The sequence below is a fragment of the Balaenoptera acutorostrata genome, chromosome 2, assembly GCF_949987535.1.
Source record: "Balaenoptera acutorostrata chromosome 2, mBalAcu1.1, whole genome shotgun sequence".
Classification (NCBI taxonomy): Eukaryota; Metazoa; Chordata; class Mammalia; order Artiodactyla; family Balaenopteridae; genus Balaenoptera; species Balaenoptera acutorostrata.
Genome location: NC_080065.1, coordinates 37,668,905 through 37,688,364, shown reverse-complemented (window position 1 = coordinate 37,688,364; position 19,460 = coordinate 37,668,905). Strand labels below are relative to the sequence as shown.

General features: G+C 38.8%; 1 protein-coding gene across 1 annotated transcript in view; it reads left to right on the top strand.

Moving 5' to 3' along the window:
- The first annotated feature begins 4,883 nt into the window (after positions 1–4,883).
- Positions 4,884–19,460, top strand: part of PLCXD3 (phosphatidylinositol specific phospholipase C X domain containing 3) — a 167,687-nt gene continuing 153,110 nt past the window's right edge. Inside the window, exon 1 of the mRNA XM_007192150.2 lies at positions 4,884–4,986. Within this exon, the coding sequence (XP_007192212.1) occupies positions 4,884–4,986 (103 nt within the window). The remainder of the gene's footprint in view (positions 4,987–19,460) is intronic.

Sequence of the window (19,460 nt, the reverse complement as noted above, 5' to 3'; positions counted from 1 at the left end):
CTAACCTCCACCCCCAGGAATCCCCATGCTCTGAGAAATCAAACAGTTTGCTAGTGATGACCCCTGGAAATCTGGAAGAGTACACCATGTTATTTACAAGTGTGATCACTGATTTTACCAAGATAACAATAGGATGGAAAGAATTAGAAGAGCCAGTATAGACAGGCAAAACAATTCTGAAACAATTTTTCTTTCAAAATATATTTTCAAAATTAAGTTATAAGTTGTTTGCTACATAGTGAATTACTAAAAAACAAGCATGCTAAAGGAGGGCTTTTGACATTGAGCTGAGAGATACAGCCAAGTCATTTATTTATTCAGCCATTAAGCTATCCTTTGCCACTTTCTGCCTGAAACATAAGCTCAGTGAGTTCAGGGACTTGTGCTCTATCTTCCCTCTCTAGGACAGAGCACATAATAGACACTCAATAAATATTTATGAAGTAAGTAAATGAATGATTATAATGAATCCTTATTATGTCTTAGGCACTGTGAGAGGCATGATTGGGTATCAAACATCACCATCGCTGTCCACATAATGCTTTAAGGCTAACTAGGGATTAGAAACACACTACAAGATAGCTGTAAGCAAACTGTAATGGGTGTGCAGAAAAAGGAAAAATTACTTCTGCTTATGAATAGTGACAGAAGTTGCAAAGGTGAATTAGAATGGAAAGGATTTTTACAGGCGAAAGCATGAAAGTGTATTCCATGTGGAGTTAATAGCATGAGCAAAGGTGTGGTGGTTGCAAGAAGCATAAGGATGAACTATAGTTTATAGTTTATAGAGCTTCCATTCTGTTCAATAAACTTTAAAGTCTTCACTTGACTTAAGCTTCATAGCACCTTCCGTTTTCCTACCCCTCAGGAGGGAATAATCATTCTTCATGCTTCAGTTAAAGAAATCAAAAAACACATAGTAGTTAACTGGGGAAACCTGAATTTGAATCCAGGCCTTCAGATTCCATAGCTTATGATTCCGACCACTAGATTGTATTTAGTGAGTATTAATTAGCTTATTTTGGACTTGTATATAAGATGTAGATGTAGGGGAAGAGAGAGGGGTACAACCAAAAACTCTGCAGGGTTAAAATGGTGGAGGGAAGTGGAAGTTGTCACTTTTTTCTACTTTGAATTTAAGTGTAAAAAGCATTTTTATATGCTTAAAATACAATAATTCCATCTTATGATGGAATATCTGGGTAGAGGTTGCAGAGAATGATCAGAAAGCATTGATTATTAGTAGTTAGTTTTTACAAAGATTCTTTATTCCCCTTTTGTATGTGTTTTCTTTAAGTTTGACTCTATAAATACGTATTTATGAACACCATGTTTTTTAATGATTTGGCTGAGTTGTTTTAAACAGAGCTCCACTTTAAAAATATTATTCAGCTGAAATGTGTTCTAAAGTTTTCTGAGCTATAAGAATCCTGGTTTTTTGGAACATAATTCAACATCAATTTAATTGAAAAAATTTAAAAAAAAATAAAAAAATATATAAAAAAGTATATATCTCCAACAATTGAGAAATATTATGAACTAATAAAAGAAAACATGTAGTAAAGAGCCATGTATTTTTGAGTGGAGGAGGATATGAAGAAAGGAAATGTTCCAAATGAGTAGCATGTTTATAAACTGTGTATAGTGTGGTTTTGATCGACAGCTGAGGATTACATGAATAAGTTTTAATAGGAGCAGGAAACCACTGCAATAAGTCATTCTCCTCTTTCCATTCATGCTTAAAAATTTTTTAAGGATAAGTTTTTTTAAGTTTTTCTCAACACCACAATTAAAAATCATTAGTATTTTTTCATCTCTGTTGTAATGATAAAAATGTTGATCCATACCTTGAATTCTCTGAATAGAGTAAAAAAACTAAATATTTTCATTCCTCCTCCTGCTATTGCCAGCAGCCATATGTTAAGAAATAATCATAAAGGAAACAGAAAGATAGAATAATAGAGTCAAAAGGGGAGATTAGTAACAACTTCTAGTTTAGTTTGCCACTGAGTGTGATGGTTAATTTTATGTGTCAACTTGGCTAGGCTATGATACCTAATAGTTTTGTCAAACACTAGTCTAGATGTTGCTGTGAGGGTATTTGTGGATGTGATTAGCATATGTAATTATGTGACTTTGAATAAAGCAGATATTACTTTCTATAATGTGGGTGGGTCTCATCCAATCAGTTGAAGGTCTTAAGAGCAGAGACTGAGGTTTCCCGAAGAAGAATTTTGTTTCAAGGCTGCAACACAGAAATCCTACCTGGGTTCCCAGCCTGCTGGCCTGTCTTTCAGATTTGCCTGCTTTCACGATTATATGAGCCAATTCCTTAAAATAAATCTCTCTATATGTCTATATTTATATCCATATTTCTGTGTCTCTGGGAAACCCTGACTAATACAATGGGCAAACTAAAGCCCAGAGAAATTGTATGATTTTTCTAATATCATTTAGTAAATGGTGACTAAGCTATAATAGAAAGACAGGGAAACCGGGTCATAAATTGCCTAAAATATTGATTATAATTCTGGGAAAGAAATTCGTAAACTATCCACTTTCAGCACCGTCCTTTTTAGTGGATCGCATGCAGAGAAATGTAAAGTTTCATGAAAAACCAATACAGTAAAAAATCTGAAGTTCAAAGCAGATAAAACAGGGGAAGGATTGTTTGCTTTACCAAAAGATAAAGTGTACTATTCTTTAGAGAGGCAAATTTCCTCAACATTTAAGGTGGTTTCATTTTTTTGGAATGCTTTGTAAACTTTCAGGGACACATAGGTTCAACACAATTGAACAGGGCATGTTTTTAAAGTGCATCTTACTAAAAAAAAAAATCCCAAGATTCAATAATTATTTCATCCTCTTGAAAATGAATATTTTATAAAGATAGAAGCGACAAAGAGAGGGAAATACACATTGTTATCTTAATAAACATACGTCTCACATTTTGTGTGATGCTTTGCTGATAACAAAGCTCTTTCATTACACTCATTTCTGGAAGCTTCACCACAAATCTCTGAGTTACCCTCACCATTTTATGATGGAGACAACCAGGGCTGACAGACTAGAGGACTTGCCTAAATGACTCAGAGACACAGCAGCCAATTCCCAGATCTGAGCTCTCCTCATTGCCCTGCAATGATGCCCACAGAGCACCAGCATTAGCCAGCATTAGCATTAGGGTGGTGTTTGTAGGTCTCTTGACCAACAATCCTATAGTGAGCTGAATTCTCACCCTAATCAAAAGGATATGTGAGTTCTACTGTGCTAACAGGAATATTAAGGTTTACCTTGGGAAAAAAATCCCAGTACATCTCTTTCTCATTCTTAAAGATAACCCTACCATGTCCTTTTGCAACTATGAATTGATTCTATGGGAGAACAGAAAATTTGATCACATGGATAAGGTATTCTCTCTCCTCTCTCCACCTTTCCCACAGTGCTCCCTATTTGGAGTGAATATTCTTTGAGTTCTGCATCCTTGTACAATAAGCAGGCTTCAGTTGTGGTTGTTTTTTTAAAAAATGCTATATGGTTTACTGAATTGAAAAAATTGTTCCCATATTTTACAGCTCTCTCTCCTACCTTGGTTTTCATTTTCCTAACTTAACAGCATTTACTTTAGGAAAAGGATTTTACATCACTGGATCAAAGAACAGAGGCACCTTTATTGCATTTACATTCACTGGGCTGCAAAGACCCCGCACATTTTCAGTCCGTTGCTTATCATTCCTATTCAGGCCATCCCTGGACTCATCACATTTGTGAGATTTGATTTTTCTCCTCTTTCTCGTCTGAGAGCAGGTGGACCAAGACAGTTCTTTGGAGGCTCGACAAGTGATTTCTCTTGAGAGAGGCGCACCTCTCTAGTCTGCCAAGGAATGAAAATTCAGACAATCACACAGATCATTTTGAATGCTGCCAAATAAATTCCACCAAATGCTACTGGCAATAATTACAACCTGTCACTGGGAAATGTGGTGATTTTCTTCTAGCATCAGGCTTCAGCCTTGTCCTGAGTGCCACGAAAATGACACAGAGAGGACATAAACAGCTTTCTCCATAGATAGAGCATACATTTCTCATAATCAGGGAAATGAAGGGGTTGATGTGCTTCTTTACCTTGAAATGTCTAGAACAGGGTGCCAGGGGTTAAGTAGGAACCACCTGGAACTTCCTGCTCTTTGCTGACAGCACACTTGTCAACTACTCCAAAAATTAGGCAAAGTGGTGAAGAAAGACCACCATTTTGTTATAAGCAGGGCTCTGGGCCCCGACTGAGGAAAGAAAATAACCTGTTGTCGCTTGCAAAAAGCAAAGCTCTTCTGTAAGAATGGAAAGTCCTGAAAGCCAGTATGAGAGTCATCTCCCCAAGGAGGTGATAGCATCCCAAAGTCTACTAGGATTTTAGGGTCAACCCCAAGATTGTCTTTTATACAAACAGGACTAGGAAGTCTCATCGAAGGACCGAGCAAGATCATGGGCAAAGCAGCTGTGTGAACCAAGTTAAAAAAAAAAAAAAAAAAGGAAAAAAAAATGTAGTAAGAAGCCAAGGAACGCTGCAGAAATGGCGAGAAAAGACAGAGACGCATAGGAGGGATAAGACAGGAGGAGGGAGTCGGGGAGGGCGGGGAGAGAGGAGAAAGCTGAGCGCGGACGTCAGGAACAAAAGCTCCAGCGGAGTCTGGCGGAGGCACTAAGGGAGCATGGGGTGTTTTGAATAATTATTCAAATTAGCATGTGTCTGCGCCATCCTGTGGGTGTGGCGCACAGCGGAGTGTAAACTCTAGCGGGGCCGGAGCAAACCCTCGATTAGCCGCAGCAGCCTGCCAGCCTGCCCGAGGAGCGCGAGGACCAGCGCGCGGCGCAGCGACCGCACGATGGCCTCGTCTCAGGGGAAGAACGAGCTGAAATTCGCCGACTGGATGGCAACTCTGCCCGAGAGCATCCACAGCGTCCCCCTCACCAATTTAGCCCTCCCAGGTAGGCGCGCTGAGGCTGCCGACGGGGCGCCCGGCGTCCGCTCCCCCTGCCCCGCCCTGCTTTATCCGCCACGAAGTGGTAACTGGCCACGATGCCCGCGGGAGGCAAACTCGTCTCCAGGGGTGGGTCTCGGCCAGGCGAGTGCGTGCCTGGGAGCCTCCGGGCTCCTGGCGCTTTCCAAACGTCTGGGGACCGTGGCGCGGGGAGTCAAGGTGACTGATTTTCCATGGGTTTTTGAAGCAGGTTGTGTGAGAGGGCTGGGGCAGGGGAGAGGCTTGGCTCCAGGACGGCCCCTCGTGCCCGCCTGCCACGTTTTCCCCGAAGACTTGGGGCTGGGGGCGATTTCTGGGGCTGGGGGGTGATAGTGACCGGTGAGAGCGAGCTGCGGTCCTAAGGGCTCGGCTCCGGCCCGTGGACCTCCCACTCCATCCCTGTCACGGAATCAAGTGGATCTGGTGGATTTCTCTGTTAGAACCTACCCGAGTCATTAATATTCGTCCCTAGTCTCCTTTAAAGAGACAAAGCGCTTCCCGAAGAGTGATGAAAGTTCAGGGACCGGCGGCGGCGGCGTGATCGCTGCCCTTGACCGGGAGCTGGAGGGGGAGAGGAGCGGAGGGGGCAGTTTCCTGATCTGCGTGGACCCGGAGGGCCTGGCCGGGTGGCTACTGTCTGCATTTTGGTCCACGGGCTGTTAGCAGCCTACAGCGCGCGGGTCAGGAAAGCAAACCCTCGTGGACCGTGCATTTGTTCTTCGGGACAGAAGCTGGGCCGGGGAACCTGCGTGAGCTGCGGCGGAGGGGTGGGATTAATAGGCAAATCTTAGGAAAAAGATGATTGCGGCGGTGTCCGGACAGGCTAGCAGGACGGAAGCCTGGGCAAAGCGAGGAAGAGACTGGAGGCATCCAGAGGCTTCAGCATAGCGCGCACGACTTGGACCAGAGGACCGGGCAGGTTTTTGGGACGGGAGCGCAGCAGACCCTAGTTCGGATGTGCAGGAGGGAGGGTCGTTTCAGGTCGGTGTACCACGGTGACAGCTGGGGACACAGCCATACTTCGTTGACTTTTCGCTTGGGCTGAGGGTGCAGATGCCTGACCCTTCCAGGACTCGGCTAGAGGGCAAAATACCTACAGGCTGTCCACCCCCTGCCCCAAGCTGTGCGGTGTTATCAAGTTCAACCTTCTGGTCTGCCTTCTCTAGATCTGCCCTAGCCGGCGCCCCCTCTCAGCCACTGGGGGAAATCATACTTAAAAAAAAAAAAGAGGAAAAGATGGGTTTTCTCGAAAATCCCAAGAGTCGCTAACCAGTAGCCCTGGAATTGATCAGTAACTTAAATCAATGGTCGTTCATCAAGTGGATGTTTGGCGGTTATGATAGGCACAGGCTACACTCTGAGAGCCAACCCTGGAAGGGAAGGGTTCGTCTACTTCTGTCCTTCAAGAGGTAGCTTCCCAAGAGCCCAGGTGTCTCCAAGGAAAAGAACAAGACAGCTTCTCCACTCTGCACTTACCCTGCTCCCTGGGTGAGCCTGGGGATTGCTCTTTTGAAGGAGATGGTAGAAAGCACAGAACTGTGTTGGCAAAATTCCACTCTCACTTCCACAGGCGTTCCTATCCTCTTTTCTTCCTTCCTTTTTATTTTTTGGTTTTTAGAACGTTACTTTTACATGGTCTCACCTGAGAATTTGTGCTCACATAAAAGGTAAGAAGGGCAAGGACTCTGTTGCCAGCCTCCTGATAGGTGACTCTCCAGAGACACAGGGAGGTTAAAAGCCCAAGTTCACACTGCAAGTTCTGAGGGATGGTATGATACCATGTCTGAATCGAACTTACTTTTTTATAGCACTTCACTTTTCAAAGCCCTAGTATGTAACCCAGATCACATAATCCTTCCCCAAACCTTGTGAAGCAGTAGGTGCTCATAAGTATTAACTCCATTTCACAGATGTGAAAATTGCACCTCAGTGAAGGGAAATGACCTACAATCAGTTCAGTGATATAACCCTTAAAATGGTCCTTAGGAAAAACCTCCTAGAAATTTTGGAGGGAAATGCTTTGGGGTTTGTATCTGGATGATTCAGCAACAACAAGTACTAATCAGGGTGAGAGGACAAGGAAATAGGCATTAGCAGGAAGAGGATGAATTTTCTTTTCTTTCCACAGGACAAAGTGAAAACCTGAGGTCAGAGGCTTTGATATTCTGATAGTCCTACAGCAGAGACATAATGATGATGGCATTGGATGTAGTGGGAATTTCCACTGCTTTCCCAACTCCTCTTAGTTTTATACTCAAAGTGGGATCCCCTGCAAAGCCTTCCATTCTCACCCTCAATACTTCTGAGAAAAAAAAAAACAACCCTATTTCACCAATCTACACGCCTGAATTCCTTCATGATTCTGGAATGTACGTTTGGCAGATCCGCACATATAAATCCAGGTTTAAAAATGGGCTTGGTACCTTTCCGCATTACTCAACTTGTGAGAATTTTTGGAGGAAAAAAGACGTTCAAACTTCGATAGTCAGGGAAGACTAATTGGAGACTATTAAACACTAATGGAATAATTGCCTTAAAATCATGCTAATAGCTTCCTGGCTGCTGCTTGTTTACTTGGCCAGTTGCTACAGCTTGAATTAAGTAATTATCTCCACCATTTAAAACCACTCCTGATGTACCACACAAGTGTTTTTCTGTAGAAGGGAACGGCTGCTCGGTCATCCTCAAAGCTTCAGGTTTTCTTAGGTGGAGCAACTGGAGAGTGAAGAGCTGTCTAATTATGAAGCCATCCACCTGGGGCAGCTGATCTGGATTACCCAGAGCTAGTGCAAAGAACAATCTGCAGGTGTGTGATATTCCCCACCAGGTGTGCAGTTCTGGCATCTTTAAATGTTTCTCAAGTGTCTGCATCTTGAATGCTTTCATAGCCAAATTTCTCAGTGGCTGTTTTGTGTTTAAATGGCCTCATGATTTGGTATTGACTGGCCTAAGGAATTAAATTAGTAATCGGTATTAGTAGCTTTACTTTCACTTTATTTTTCAAAGGAATGGTAGTGTCGTAACACACTGACAGTTACTCGGATTTCGTTCTCATTTGTCTTTTCTTCCTCTCTCTGATGACACCAAGCTAAGTTTTCATTCATACATGTTTGCTTAACAATATCCTGGCATTTTGGCTTATAAATAATGTGTCCTCTCACCACAAACAGTTGAGAGAGGATAAACAGGGATGGAAGCAGGGAGACAAAGTATCAAATTCAGGTGAAGGTGAGTCTGATGAATTTCTGGCATCTTTGAAGCCGAGTTCTAACTCTATAATCATAGTGCTGCCAGAACCATTGTAAAAAGATTCATCATGGGAGCAAGCAAGCTGTTGCTTGATCTGGGTAATTTGTTGGTGATCTGGATCTATGACAGGGAGTCATTCTGTCCAAAATCTAAAAGATCAGGAAGGGGTTTTACTCCATGGGAGGGGTCCGTTATGTATTTTCTGATATGTGATGAAAGTCTTCTTCACATAATACAGTAAATTGACCATGTAGTAATGAAAGACTGGCTAAAATGTTGTGGGACTAGAATCTCAGAAAGAGTGTATGTTTCCTTGGTGTCAGAGTTGATTACTGAGTTGACCATCAGTTGGCCTTCGAGCTGGACCCGGGCAGAGTTTGCTTACCCCATCCCCTGTCCTTGGAATGTACTTTCTGCCCACTGTTCACACAGTGGGAACCATTTTCAAGGATGCAGCCTTGAGAGAGCAATGTGTTACTGAGACCATCTGGACAGTGTATGTGGCTGAACCTCTTTAAGACCTCTATATAAACTTTTAAGATTCTGGCAGGTAGGTGCGGAGATCCAGTCATCTTGCAGCTGCCTTAAAACAAGCTTCTTAGGTAAGTTCCCTGCTTATTAAACTTGCCACCTGCCAGTCTGGAAGTAATATGCCTTTCTTTGGTCTCTTCCTTGCCAGTTTTCAAATCAAAACTTGAACAGGAATTGTTGACTGTACTTTAGATAAGGAACACAGAAATGCTTTAGAAATCGATCATTGTTCTTGTAGATTTTGTACACTCTTCCAGAAAATGCTAACACCAATGAAAAAGAACAGTCTTACTTAGGGAAACTAGATGTTTATATAGCTCCAGTTTCTGTGTTCTTGTGTTGGCTTTTATTAGTTTTAAATTTCTTCCCTCACAGTGATCTCTTCTTGTTGTTCCTGGAGCCAACTATCTTCCTTTTCCTTGTACTTTACTATTTCTATTTTGATTGGGATGAGACAATCTACAGAGCAAATCTGGGACTGGGTCTAATTGTACAAGTTTCTTTTAAAAAACAGGGCATTTTTTTCCATCATTTTAGTTCTGATAGTGATATGGAAGTTAATTTTTCAAAGCAATCAAAAAACAACAAAATTGTTTAGAATGACTATCTTTCTTGTGTTGCCTTTCCAATTCCCAGTTTTGTTTTTGATTTTGCTAAAAAGAAACACATTGAATATCTGGAACATAATTTATCATACTGGGGCTCTTTCTTGATGAGTTGAACTGAATCACCAACTTTTACTAATCAATATAAAATGATACTTCCATCATCTTACAGTTTACAAAGTGTTTTCTCACGAACACACATGCTTTTCACATGTTCTATCAATAGTCTCCTCAGGCCTTGCTACTCAACGTTGATCCAGGGACCAACAGCATCGGCATACATGGGTTCTTGGTAGAAATGCAGCATCTTGGACCCCAGCCCTCAGGCCGATTTAATTACAATCTGCACTTTAACAAGATCCCCAGGTGATTTATATACCCATTTAGTTTGAGAAACACTGCTTAGGGTATCTCTAAGAAGAACCTTTATGTAAGTGGCAGAACCAAATTTAAATATACATCTTTGACTAAGTTCTTTCTAACGGACCATGCAGTCTATCTGTGAGTGTTAAAATTTACAATCAGGCTTGGAGCCAGAGCCCCATATCTGACTCAAGGCTAATGGCCCAGGTTGGGAACATTTCTGATAACTGACATTACAGTTCAATAAAATCACAATAAAAGTGATTTAATTGCTACCTAAGTGTTCGAATTAGGTCACTGTGATAAATGTAAAATCTTCCCCCTCATTTCCTTAAAGTCCTGATGCTCATTGATACCAGCTGTCAACAGCACTTAAAATCAGACCATCTGGTGGTGCTAGTGGTCACTAATGACAATTTAGGAGACACTCCATATTGGTTCTTGTCTATTTAATCCCACTTTTTTGTGTGTGTTACAGGACCAGCTAGTTTTGTTATATTTATAGGTCACAGATTTGTTCACCTTATCTATAAACTAAAACTTTTCAATATTGCTCTGAAGTAATAGTGGCATCATAAATGCAAACTGTAGTAATAATCAGCATCAGAAAGATCTCAAACACAAAGGTAAACAGTAACTTGATTTTTGATGGAAAGAAGATGATCAATCTTCGTATTTGCAAACCATACCTCATTTATTTAAATCATGGTTTATATGGAATAGAAACATGCATAAATGTGGTTATAACTCACTTGCTTGAATTTTAGTTATTTTAGCATAATCAGTGCTCTAAAAGAGTTAAAATTTTAAAAAGAACCTTCGAGTTGTTAAAATAGATACGTTTATATGTTAAGGCTCACACACTTTACTCATATGAAGGTTTCTCATATCATTACTTAGAGTTTATTGTATCCTATTTAAGTCCAACCCTACCTAATCAAAATAGAAAGAATAAGTTACAAAGAGGAGGAGTAAAACTGTTGAGTGACATACATCAGCAATAATGAGTTTATGAGGGCCGGGCAGAGGACAATAGGTTTTATTCTGTACTCTGCATCATTCTCAATGTTAATTCACTCTCTGCATGTACATGTGCATGTGCATGTGTGTGTGTGCATGCCCATAGGTGTATCAACTTTCTCTTAAAATAACTTCTTTTCCAAGAAGCTTCTTGATATTTCCTATAAGTAGACCTCTGGTGCTACCTAATTAATCATTCCTCCAGACAGGTCCAGAGTAGGAACAGAAGCTGGGGTCCATACTGTTCCCAGTGAACAGCCTGGGACAACGTAAATAGAACCAAATAATCTGATAGACCTAAGGTAATTATTAACACCTTCATTGCTTTAAAGCACATTGATAGAGTAATTGATGTGCTCTGAGCCTTCAAGAGAAGGTAAAATCTCATACACACATGTGCACACATTTTAACTATTGTTGGTTAAAGGGGTCAGCTCTGTTAATCTGGAAATTTTACCTATTACCACTAATGAGGTTTATCCATAACCATTACCCATGGGCACTCAAGGAACTTCTAGGTACAATCATGGGATTTGTTATCCTCAAGAAGCTTATAGATTCTCTTAGTTCTCTTTCTCTGTGTAGCGTTAGGATCAGTCTCAGAAGATTGGGGACCAGAAAATTATAAAAATCATATATTCTAGAAGACGGGAAAGTGAGAGAGAAAATTACCATGGTTCAAATGAAATTCGGCAACCAGAAGCTTTCTACAACACCATATGCTTTTATTATGCTCTATTAAGAGAGGAAGATGGGTCAGAAAGAGGGTCAGGAGGAGACGGTTAAACATGCTTGAGAAGCTGCCAGGATTAGTCACCTCCGGAGATCAGGTACTGAAACAGATGGTCCATTGATTTGTTAGATGTGCTCTTGTTATGTTCCTATATTTCATTATGGATCCTGGGAGTGAACAACTCTTACACCACTCTATCTTAAATGTCAGCTAATATTACGTTTCACATAGAAGAATTCTTCTTGTGAATTAATTTTTATGAAGCAGCCATGTTTATCCTTGGTCAACATTATAAATGATGGTTGTGTTCCTTGATTCACTTGGAGAATTGTTCTTCATGAAGGTAAGTGGACTCTGATGAATGAATGACAACCTTAGTTGCCTCGTAGGCTTCCCTGGAGGTCCCCTCTGTCATGTTGGCTGGTGAAGTGGAAGATGTACTTGAAGGGGTCCTCATGGGCAAATGGGAACCTATTTCAATACACAACTCTGACTATACTCCTCTGTTGCCATGTGGAGGAGGAGGAGGAAGATGAGGAGAAGGATGAACAGGGCTGTCTCAGCACAGAATTAGCCCTAAACACACTCCTGCCATGACCTGCTCTGGGCTTTTCTCAGGAAAAAAAAATTGGTCAAGGGGATATAAAGATATCACCTTGAAAGTCGCTAGAAAGGAAGGCTGCAGAACTGTCACCCCTCATGTCCTCGTTTCTCTTTGCATCAGTTCAAATTCCTTGGGTCTAGCATTAGAGTTTCACTCTTGAAAATGTCCTTAATTCTCGTCTTACTCTTTATTTTTCTGCTTACTTGGAAAAAACTCCAACTCAGTTAAGCTCATTTTTCTACCTATTCCAATCCCAGAAAACTTCAGTGGCTAAATATTTTTGAAGAAAGAGTACACAGCCTGGATGGCTCCACTAACTAGACATTTTTGACCATGAATCTTACTGCACATCCCTAGTGATCTTACTGCATATCCCTAGTAATCTTACTGCACATCCCTAGTAAATTCATTCTCCTATTCTCTGAGATAATAACTTCATACTCTTCTTGCTTCTCAAATCAATATCTCCTTCCCATCTCACTCTAAACTTATGACCTCACCTCTTTTTTTACAGGAAAAAAATAGATGCAAACAGATATGAACTTTCTCAGTCTCCCACAATTAACCCATCACCCCCCTGCATCTATTTCTGCATATTCTGTATTTTCTTTAGGTAAGAAGAAGTCATGACCTGATCCTACCTAAGTCCAGCTTCTCTACTCATGGTCTGGATCCCATTCACTCAAATCTCCTACCTTTGATCTCAAATTTATCCCCTCTCTTTCCTGCCACTACCAGATCATTTCAGTCACTACACAAACATATATTACTATCAATATTACCTCTCTTAAAGAAATAAAAATCCCCCTTGACTCCACACCTGTGTCTCTATCCACCGCACTATTTCTCTGATATTTGTAAAAATATCCCCTCTGTCTTCAGGTTATTTCCTTTCCTCTGCCTACCGCATACTAATCTCATTATTTCCCCACCACTGCATTAAAATTGCTTTTATCTAGGTTGCCAATGATTTTTTTTTTTTTTTGCTAAAGCTAATGGATAATTCTCTATCATCTTATTTGACTTTTCAGCATCGTTTGATCGTTTGATGTGACTGACCACACTCCTCTTCTTGAAACATGTTCTTCCTTTGGCTTCTTAAGACACTTCTTGTGTGTGTGTGTGGTTAAAAAACACATGACATAAGATTTACCCTCTTAATGGTTCTTTAAGTGTTCAGTATTCTTAATTATAAGCACAAAGGTGTATAGAAGATCCCTATAACTTTTTCATCTTGCATGACTGAAACTTTATACCCATTAAATAACAACTCATCATTTTCCCTTCCCACTAGGCCCTGCAACCACCATTCTATGTTCTACTTTGATGAAGTAGATACCTACTTCATGTAAGTAGAATAATGTAGTATTTGTTCTTTTGTGACTGGATTATTTCACTTAGCATAATGTACTCAAGGTTCATTCATGTTGTAGCATATGTCAGGATTTCCTTCCTTCTTCACAGCTGCGTAATATTCCATTGCATGTATATACCAATTTCGTTTATATATTCATCTGTCAGTGGACATTTATGTTGTTTCTGTATCTTGACTATTGGGAATAATGGTGCAATGAACATGGGAGTGCTAATATCTCTTTAATAGCCTTTTTCAATTATTTTGATTAAATACTTAGAAGTGGGATTGCTGGGTCATATAGTAGTTATATTTTTAACTTTTTGAGGAAATGCCATATTGTTTTCTGTAGCAGCTGCATCATTTTACATTCCTACCAACAGTGAACAAGGGTTCCAATTTCTCCATATCTTCACCAACATTTGTTATTTCTGGGTTTTTTTGATAATTACTATCCTAACAGGTGTGGGTTGATATCTCATTGTGGTTTTGATTTTAATTTCCTTGATGATTAGTGATGCTGAACTTCCATTCATGTACCTGTTGGCCATTTGCGTGTCTTTTTAGGAGAAATGCCTATTTAAGTCTTTTGACATTTTTTAGTCAGGTTATTTGGTATTTGGTTGTAGGAGTTGATATATTTTGGAAATTAATTCCTTACAGATATATGATTTGTAAATTTGTAAATTTGTCCCCCGCTGTGGAAGTATGGAGTCTTAACCGTTGGACCACCAGGGAAGTCCCCCTTGGTCAAGTTTATTCTTAAATATTTTATTCTTTTTTTTTTTTTTTAAATTTACTTATCTATCCATTTACTTTTGGCTGTGCTGGGTCCTCGCCTCCGTGCGAGGGCTCTCTCCAGCTGCGGCAAGCGGGGGCCACTCTTCACCGCGGTGCGCAGGCCTCCCACTATCGCAGCCCCTCCCGTTGTGGAGCACAGGCTCCAGACGCGCAGGCTCAGCACCTGTGGCTCACGGGCCCAGTCGCTCCACAGCATGCGGGATCCTCCCAGACCAGGGCTCAAACCCGTGTCCCCTGCATTAGCAGGCAGACTCTCAACCACTGCACCACCAGGGAAGCCCTATTCTTTTTGATGCTGTTATATATAAGATTGTTTTCTTAAATTCCCTTTTGGATTGTTGATTTTTAATATATAGAGATAAAACTGATTTTTGTATGTTGATTTTGATCCTGCAACTTTACTAAAAGTATTTATTCTAACAGGTTTCTGTTGATTTTGTTGTTGTTGTTGTCGTGTGTATGTGTGTAATCTTTAGGGTTTTCTACATATAGAATCATGTCATCTATAAACAGAAATAATATTAGTTTTTTCTTTCCTATTTGGATGTCCTTCATATCTTTTTCTTGCTTAATTGCTCTGGCTAGATTTCCAGTACTATGCTGAATAGAAGTGGTAACAGTGGGTATACTTGCTTTGTCCTGATCTTAGCAGAATCATTTTCAGCTTTAACTACGATGTTAGCTGTGGGCATTTCATTTTTTATGTTAAGGTAAATATCCTTCTATTCCCAGTTTGTTGAGTATTTTTATCATATAAGGGTGTTGAATTTTGTCAAATGCTTTTTCTGCATCTATAAAGATGATCATGTGATTTTTACCCTTCATTCTGTTAATGGTGTATCACATTGATTGATTTTCATATGTTGAACCATCCTTGCACTCTTGGATTAAATCCCACTTCGTCATAGTGTATGATTCTTTTAATGTGCTATTGAATTTGGTTTGCTAGTATTTTGTTGAGGAATTTTGCCTTTATATTCATCAGGGATATTGGACTGTAGTTTTCTTGTAGTGTCTTTGGCTAGCTTTGGTATCAGCATAATGCTGGCCTCAAAAATGAGTTTGGAAGTGTTCCCTCCTCTTTAATATTTTAGAAGAGTTTAAGAAAGATTGGCATTAACCCTTTAAACATTTGTTAGAATTTAGCACTAAAGCTGTCTGGTCCTGGGCTTTGCTTTGCTTAGAGATTTTTAATTACTGATTCAATCGCCTTATTAGTTATAGGTCTGTTCAGATTTTCTATTTCTTCATGATTCAGTCTTGGTAGATTGTATGTTTCAAGAAATTTATCCATTTATTCCAGGCTATACAGTTCATTGGCATAAAATTGTTCATAGTAGTCTCTATTAATCCTTTTTGTTTATGTGCCCTCAGTTGTAATGTCTCATTTTTCATTTCTGATTTCATTTATTTGAGTCTTCTCGTTTTTTCTTAGTCTTACTATAGGTTTGTCAATTGTGTCTATCTTTTCAAAATACCAACTCTTAGTTTTGATGATTTTTTAAAGCTATTTTTCTATTCTCAGTTTTATGTATTTCCTCTCTAATCTTTATTATTTCCTTTCTTTTATTAACATTGGGCTTAATTTGTTCTTTTTTTTTCTAACTTCTTGAGGTGTAGAATTAGGTTGTTCATTTGAGATTTTTTTTAATGTTTTAAATCAGAAAAGACATACTGTACTTCTTGTTTGAAATTTTTTGCCTTAAAAAAGAGATCTTTCTTCTTTTTTAATGAAGGTGTTTATTGCTATACACTTTATTCTTAGTAATGCATTTGATGCAGCCCATAAGTTTTGGTATGGTATGTTTTCATTTCCTTTGTCTCAAGATATTATCTAATTTCCATTTTGATTTCTTACTTGACCTATTTGTTATTAAAGAGTATATTGTTTAATATCCATATATTAAAGAAATTTTCAGCTTTATTCTTCTATTGATTTCTAGTTCAATTTTACTGTGGTCAGAAAAGACACTTGGTATGATTTCAATCTTTTAAATTTATTTAATCCTTTCGTTTTGTGACCTAACATGTGATCTATCCAGGAGAATGTTCTGTGTGTGCTGGATAAGAATGTGTATTCTGCTGCTGTTGGATGGAATGTTCTGTATAATTTGGTCTATAATGTTGTTCAAGTTCTCTGTTTCCTTGATCTTCTGTTTGAACATTCTATCCATTATGAAAAGTGGAGTATTGAAATCTCCTATTATTATAGTGTTACTGTCTATTTATCCCTTCAGTTTTGTCAATGTATGCTTTATATATTTAGATACTCTGATGTTGGGTGTATATATTTATTTATAATTTATATATCTTCATTGTTATGTGACCCTTTTGTGACAGTTTTGTGACAGTTTTTGACTCTTGTGACAGTTTTTGGCTTAAAGTCTATTGTGTCTGATATAAATATAACTGCTCCTACTCGCTTTTAGTTTCCATTTGCATGGAATATATTTTTCTATCCTTTCATTTTCAGTCTATGTGTGTCCTTAAATCTAAAGTGAGTATCCTATTTCAACAGCACATTAAAAAATCATGAACCATGATCAAGTGGGTTTTATCCTTAGGATGCAAAGATTGTTCAACATACACAAATTAATAAATGTTATGCACAGCATTAATACAGTAAAAAATAAAAATCACATGATTTCTCAATAGATGCAGAGAAAACATTTGACAAAATTCAATGCCATTTCATAATTAAATCTTTCAACAAATTAAGTATAGAGGGAATATATCTCAATGTAATAAAGGCCATATAGGACAAACTCACAGCTAACATCATACTCATATGTAAAAAGCTGAAAGATTTTCCTCTAAAAACAGGAACAAGACAAGGGTGCCCACTCTCACCACTCCTATTCAACCTAGTACTGGAAGACCTAGCCATTACAATTTGATAAGGAAAGAAATAAAAGTCATCCAAATCAGAAAGGAAGAAGTAAATTTTCTCAGTTTATAGATGACATGATGTTATATATAGAAAACCCTAAAGGCTCCACCAAAAACACTGCTAGAACTAATAAACAAATTCAGTAAAGTTGCTAGGTGCAAAATCAATATACAAAAATTAGTTGCCTTTCTATACACTAACAACAAAATATCTGAAAGAGAAAAAAGGAAAACAATCCGATTTGCAATAGTAAATTGAAACAATAAAATACTTAGGACTATAGGTACCCTTCACTTTTTGAAAGTTCACTTTATACCATTTTGCTTTTATGAAAGATCTACATTAGTACTTATTTTTCTAACCAAAAGAAATCTGAAGAAGAGTTTCACTTTTACAAAAAAAAGCAAAAGGCAAAAAGTGTTCAAATTTGTTTTGCAGTGAGCCATTACAAAGGCAGCACTCATCCTGAGCTGCCAGAGTGGCACTGCTAAGCTCCATCCCTGGGAGCTATGCTCAGTGTCTCAGCATCAAGCCACCATACTTTGAACTGTGTCTGTGAGCATCTTTGCATTATCTTTATTTATTTTATACATCCATTAACAACATGTGTCCTAATTGCTTCTTTGATTTATGCCATTTCTGCTTACAAAAGGTTTCATAGGAACACTCTACTTTCAGAGAGTGAGGGAAACCTGTAAACTTAACCAAGGAGGTGAAAGATCTGTACACTGAAAACTATGAGATGTTGATGAAAGAAACTGAAGAAGACAGAAATTAATGAAAGATATTCAATGTTGTGGGATAAGAATAATTAATATTGTTAAAATGCCCATACTACCCAAAGCCATCTATAAATTCAATGCAATCCCTATAAAAATTCCAATGGCATTTTTCACAGAAATAGAAAAAAAAAATCTTAAAAGTCATATGGAACTAGAAAAGACTTGAATAGCCAGAGCAATCTTGAGAAAGAAGAACAAAGCTGAAGCATCACACTTCCTGATTTCAAACTATACTACAAAGCTATAGTAATCAAAACAGTTTGCTACTGGCATAAAAACAGACATGGAATAGAATCAAGAGCCCAGAAATAAACCCATGCATATGTGGTCAACTATTATTTGACAAGGGAGTCAATAATACTCAATGGGAAAAAGATAATCTTTTCAATAAATGGTGTTGGGAAAACTGGCAAGAGAATGAAATTGGGCCCCTTTCTTATACCATACACAAAAATTATCGCAAAATGGATTAAAAACTTAAACATAAGACCTGAAACTATAAAACTTCTCGAAGAAAACATAGGGAAAAGCTCCTTGACATTGGTCTTGGCAATGATTTTTTGGATATGACACAAAAAGCACAAGCAACAAAAATGAGAATGAATAGGTAGGACTACAACAAACTAAAAAGCTTCTGCACAGCAGAAGAAATAATCAACAAAATGAAGAGGCATCCTAAAGAATGGTAGGAAATATTTGGAAACCATATATTTAATAATGGGTTAATTTTCAAAATATGTAAGAAATTCCTACAACTCAATAGCAAAAAACAAATAATCTGATAAAAAACTGGCAGAGGACCTGAATAGAAATTTTCCAAAGAAGACATACAAATGACCAACAGGTACATTAAAAGATGTGCAAAATCACTAATCATTATTAGTTACTAGTCATCTAGTTACTGTCATCTCCCACATGAATTACTCCAAAGGCCTCCTAACCAGGTTCCCTGACCTCTTTTTGCCTTTCTACACAGAGTATCTTTTAAAAGTATAAATCAGGTACATCATTAACTTGTTTAAAACCCTCTGCATTTACTTACTAAAATTACTGGTCCCTATCTCTCTGACCTTGACTCTACCCTTTCCTTACTCACTAATCCCAGCTATTCTTTCTGGCCCTGATACCCTCCAGATTTCTCCCTGTCTTAGAGCTTTGCTTGGAATCTTCCTCCAGATTATCAACAGCCTGCTTTCTTCTCCTTATGGCCTCAAGTATGATGCCTTCTCCTCAGGAGATATTCCCTGACTGTGTTAGCCAATGCAGTTCACCTCCACCCTCATCATTTTTTCTAACAATTGATTGGCTTATCTTCTTCATAGTGCTTGGGTAACAATAATTAATTACTTTATTTATATCTCATTGTCTGTCAACTGGGTAGAATATAAGCACCTTGAGGGCAGGACCTTATTTGAATCTTTTCTAGTGCCAAGAATATATCTGGCCTATAGTTGTGTGATATATATATGTTGACAAATGACAAAGCCAGTATAGAGGGACTCTGATCTTG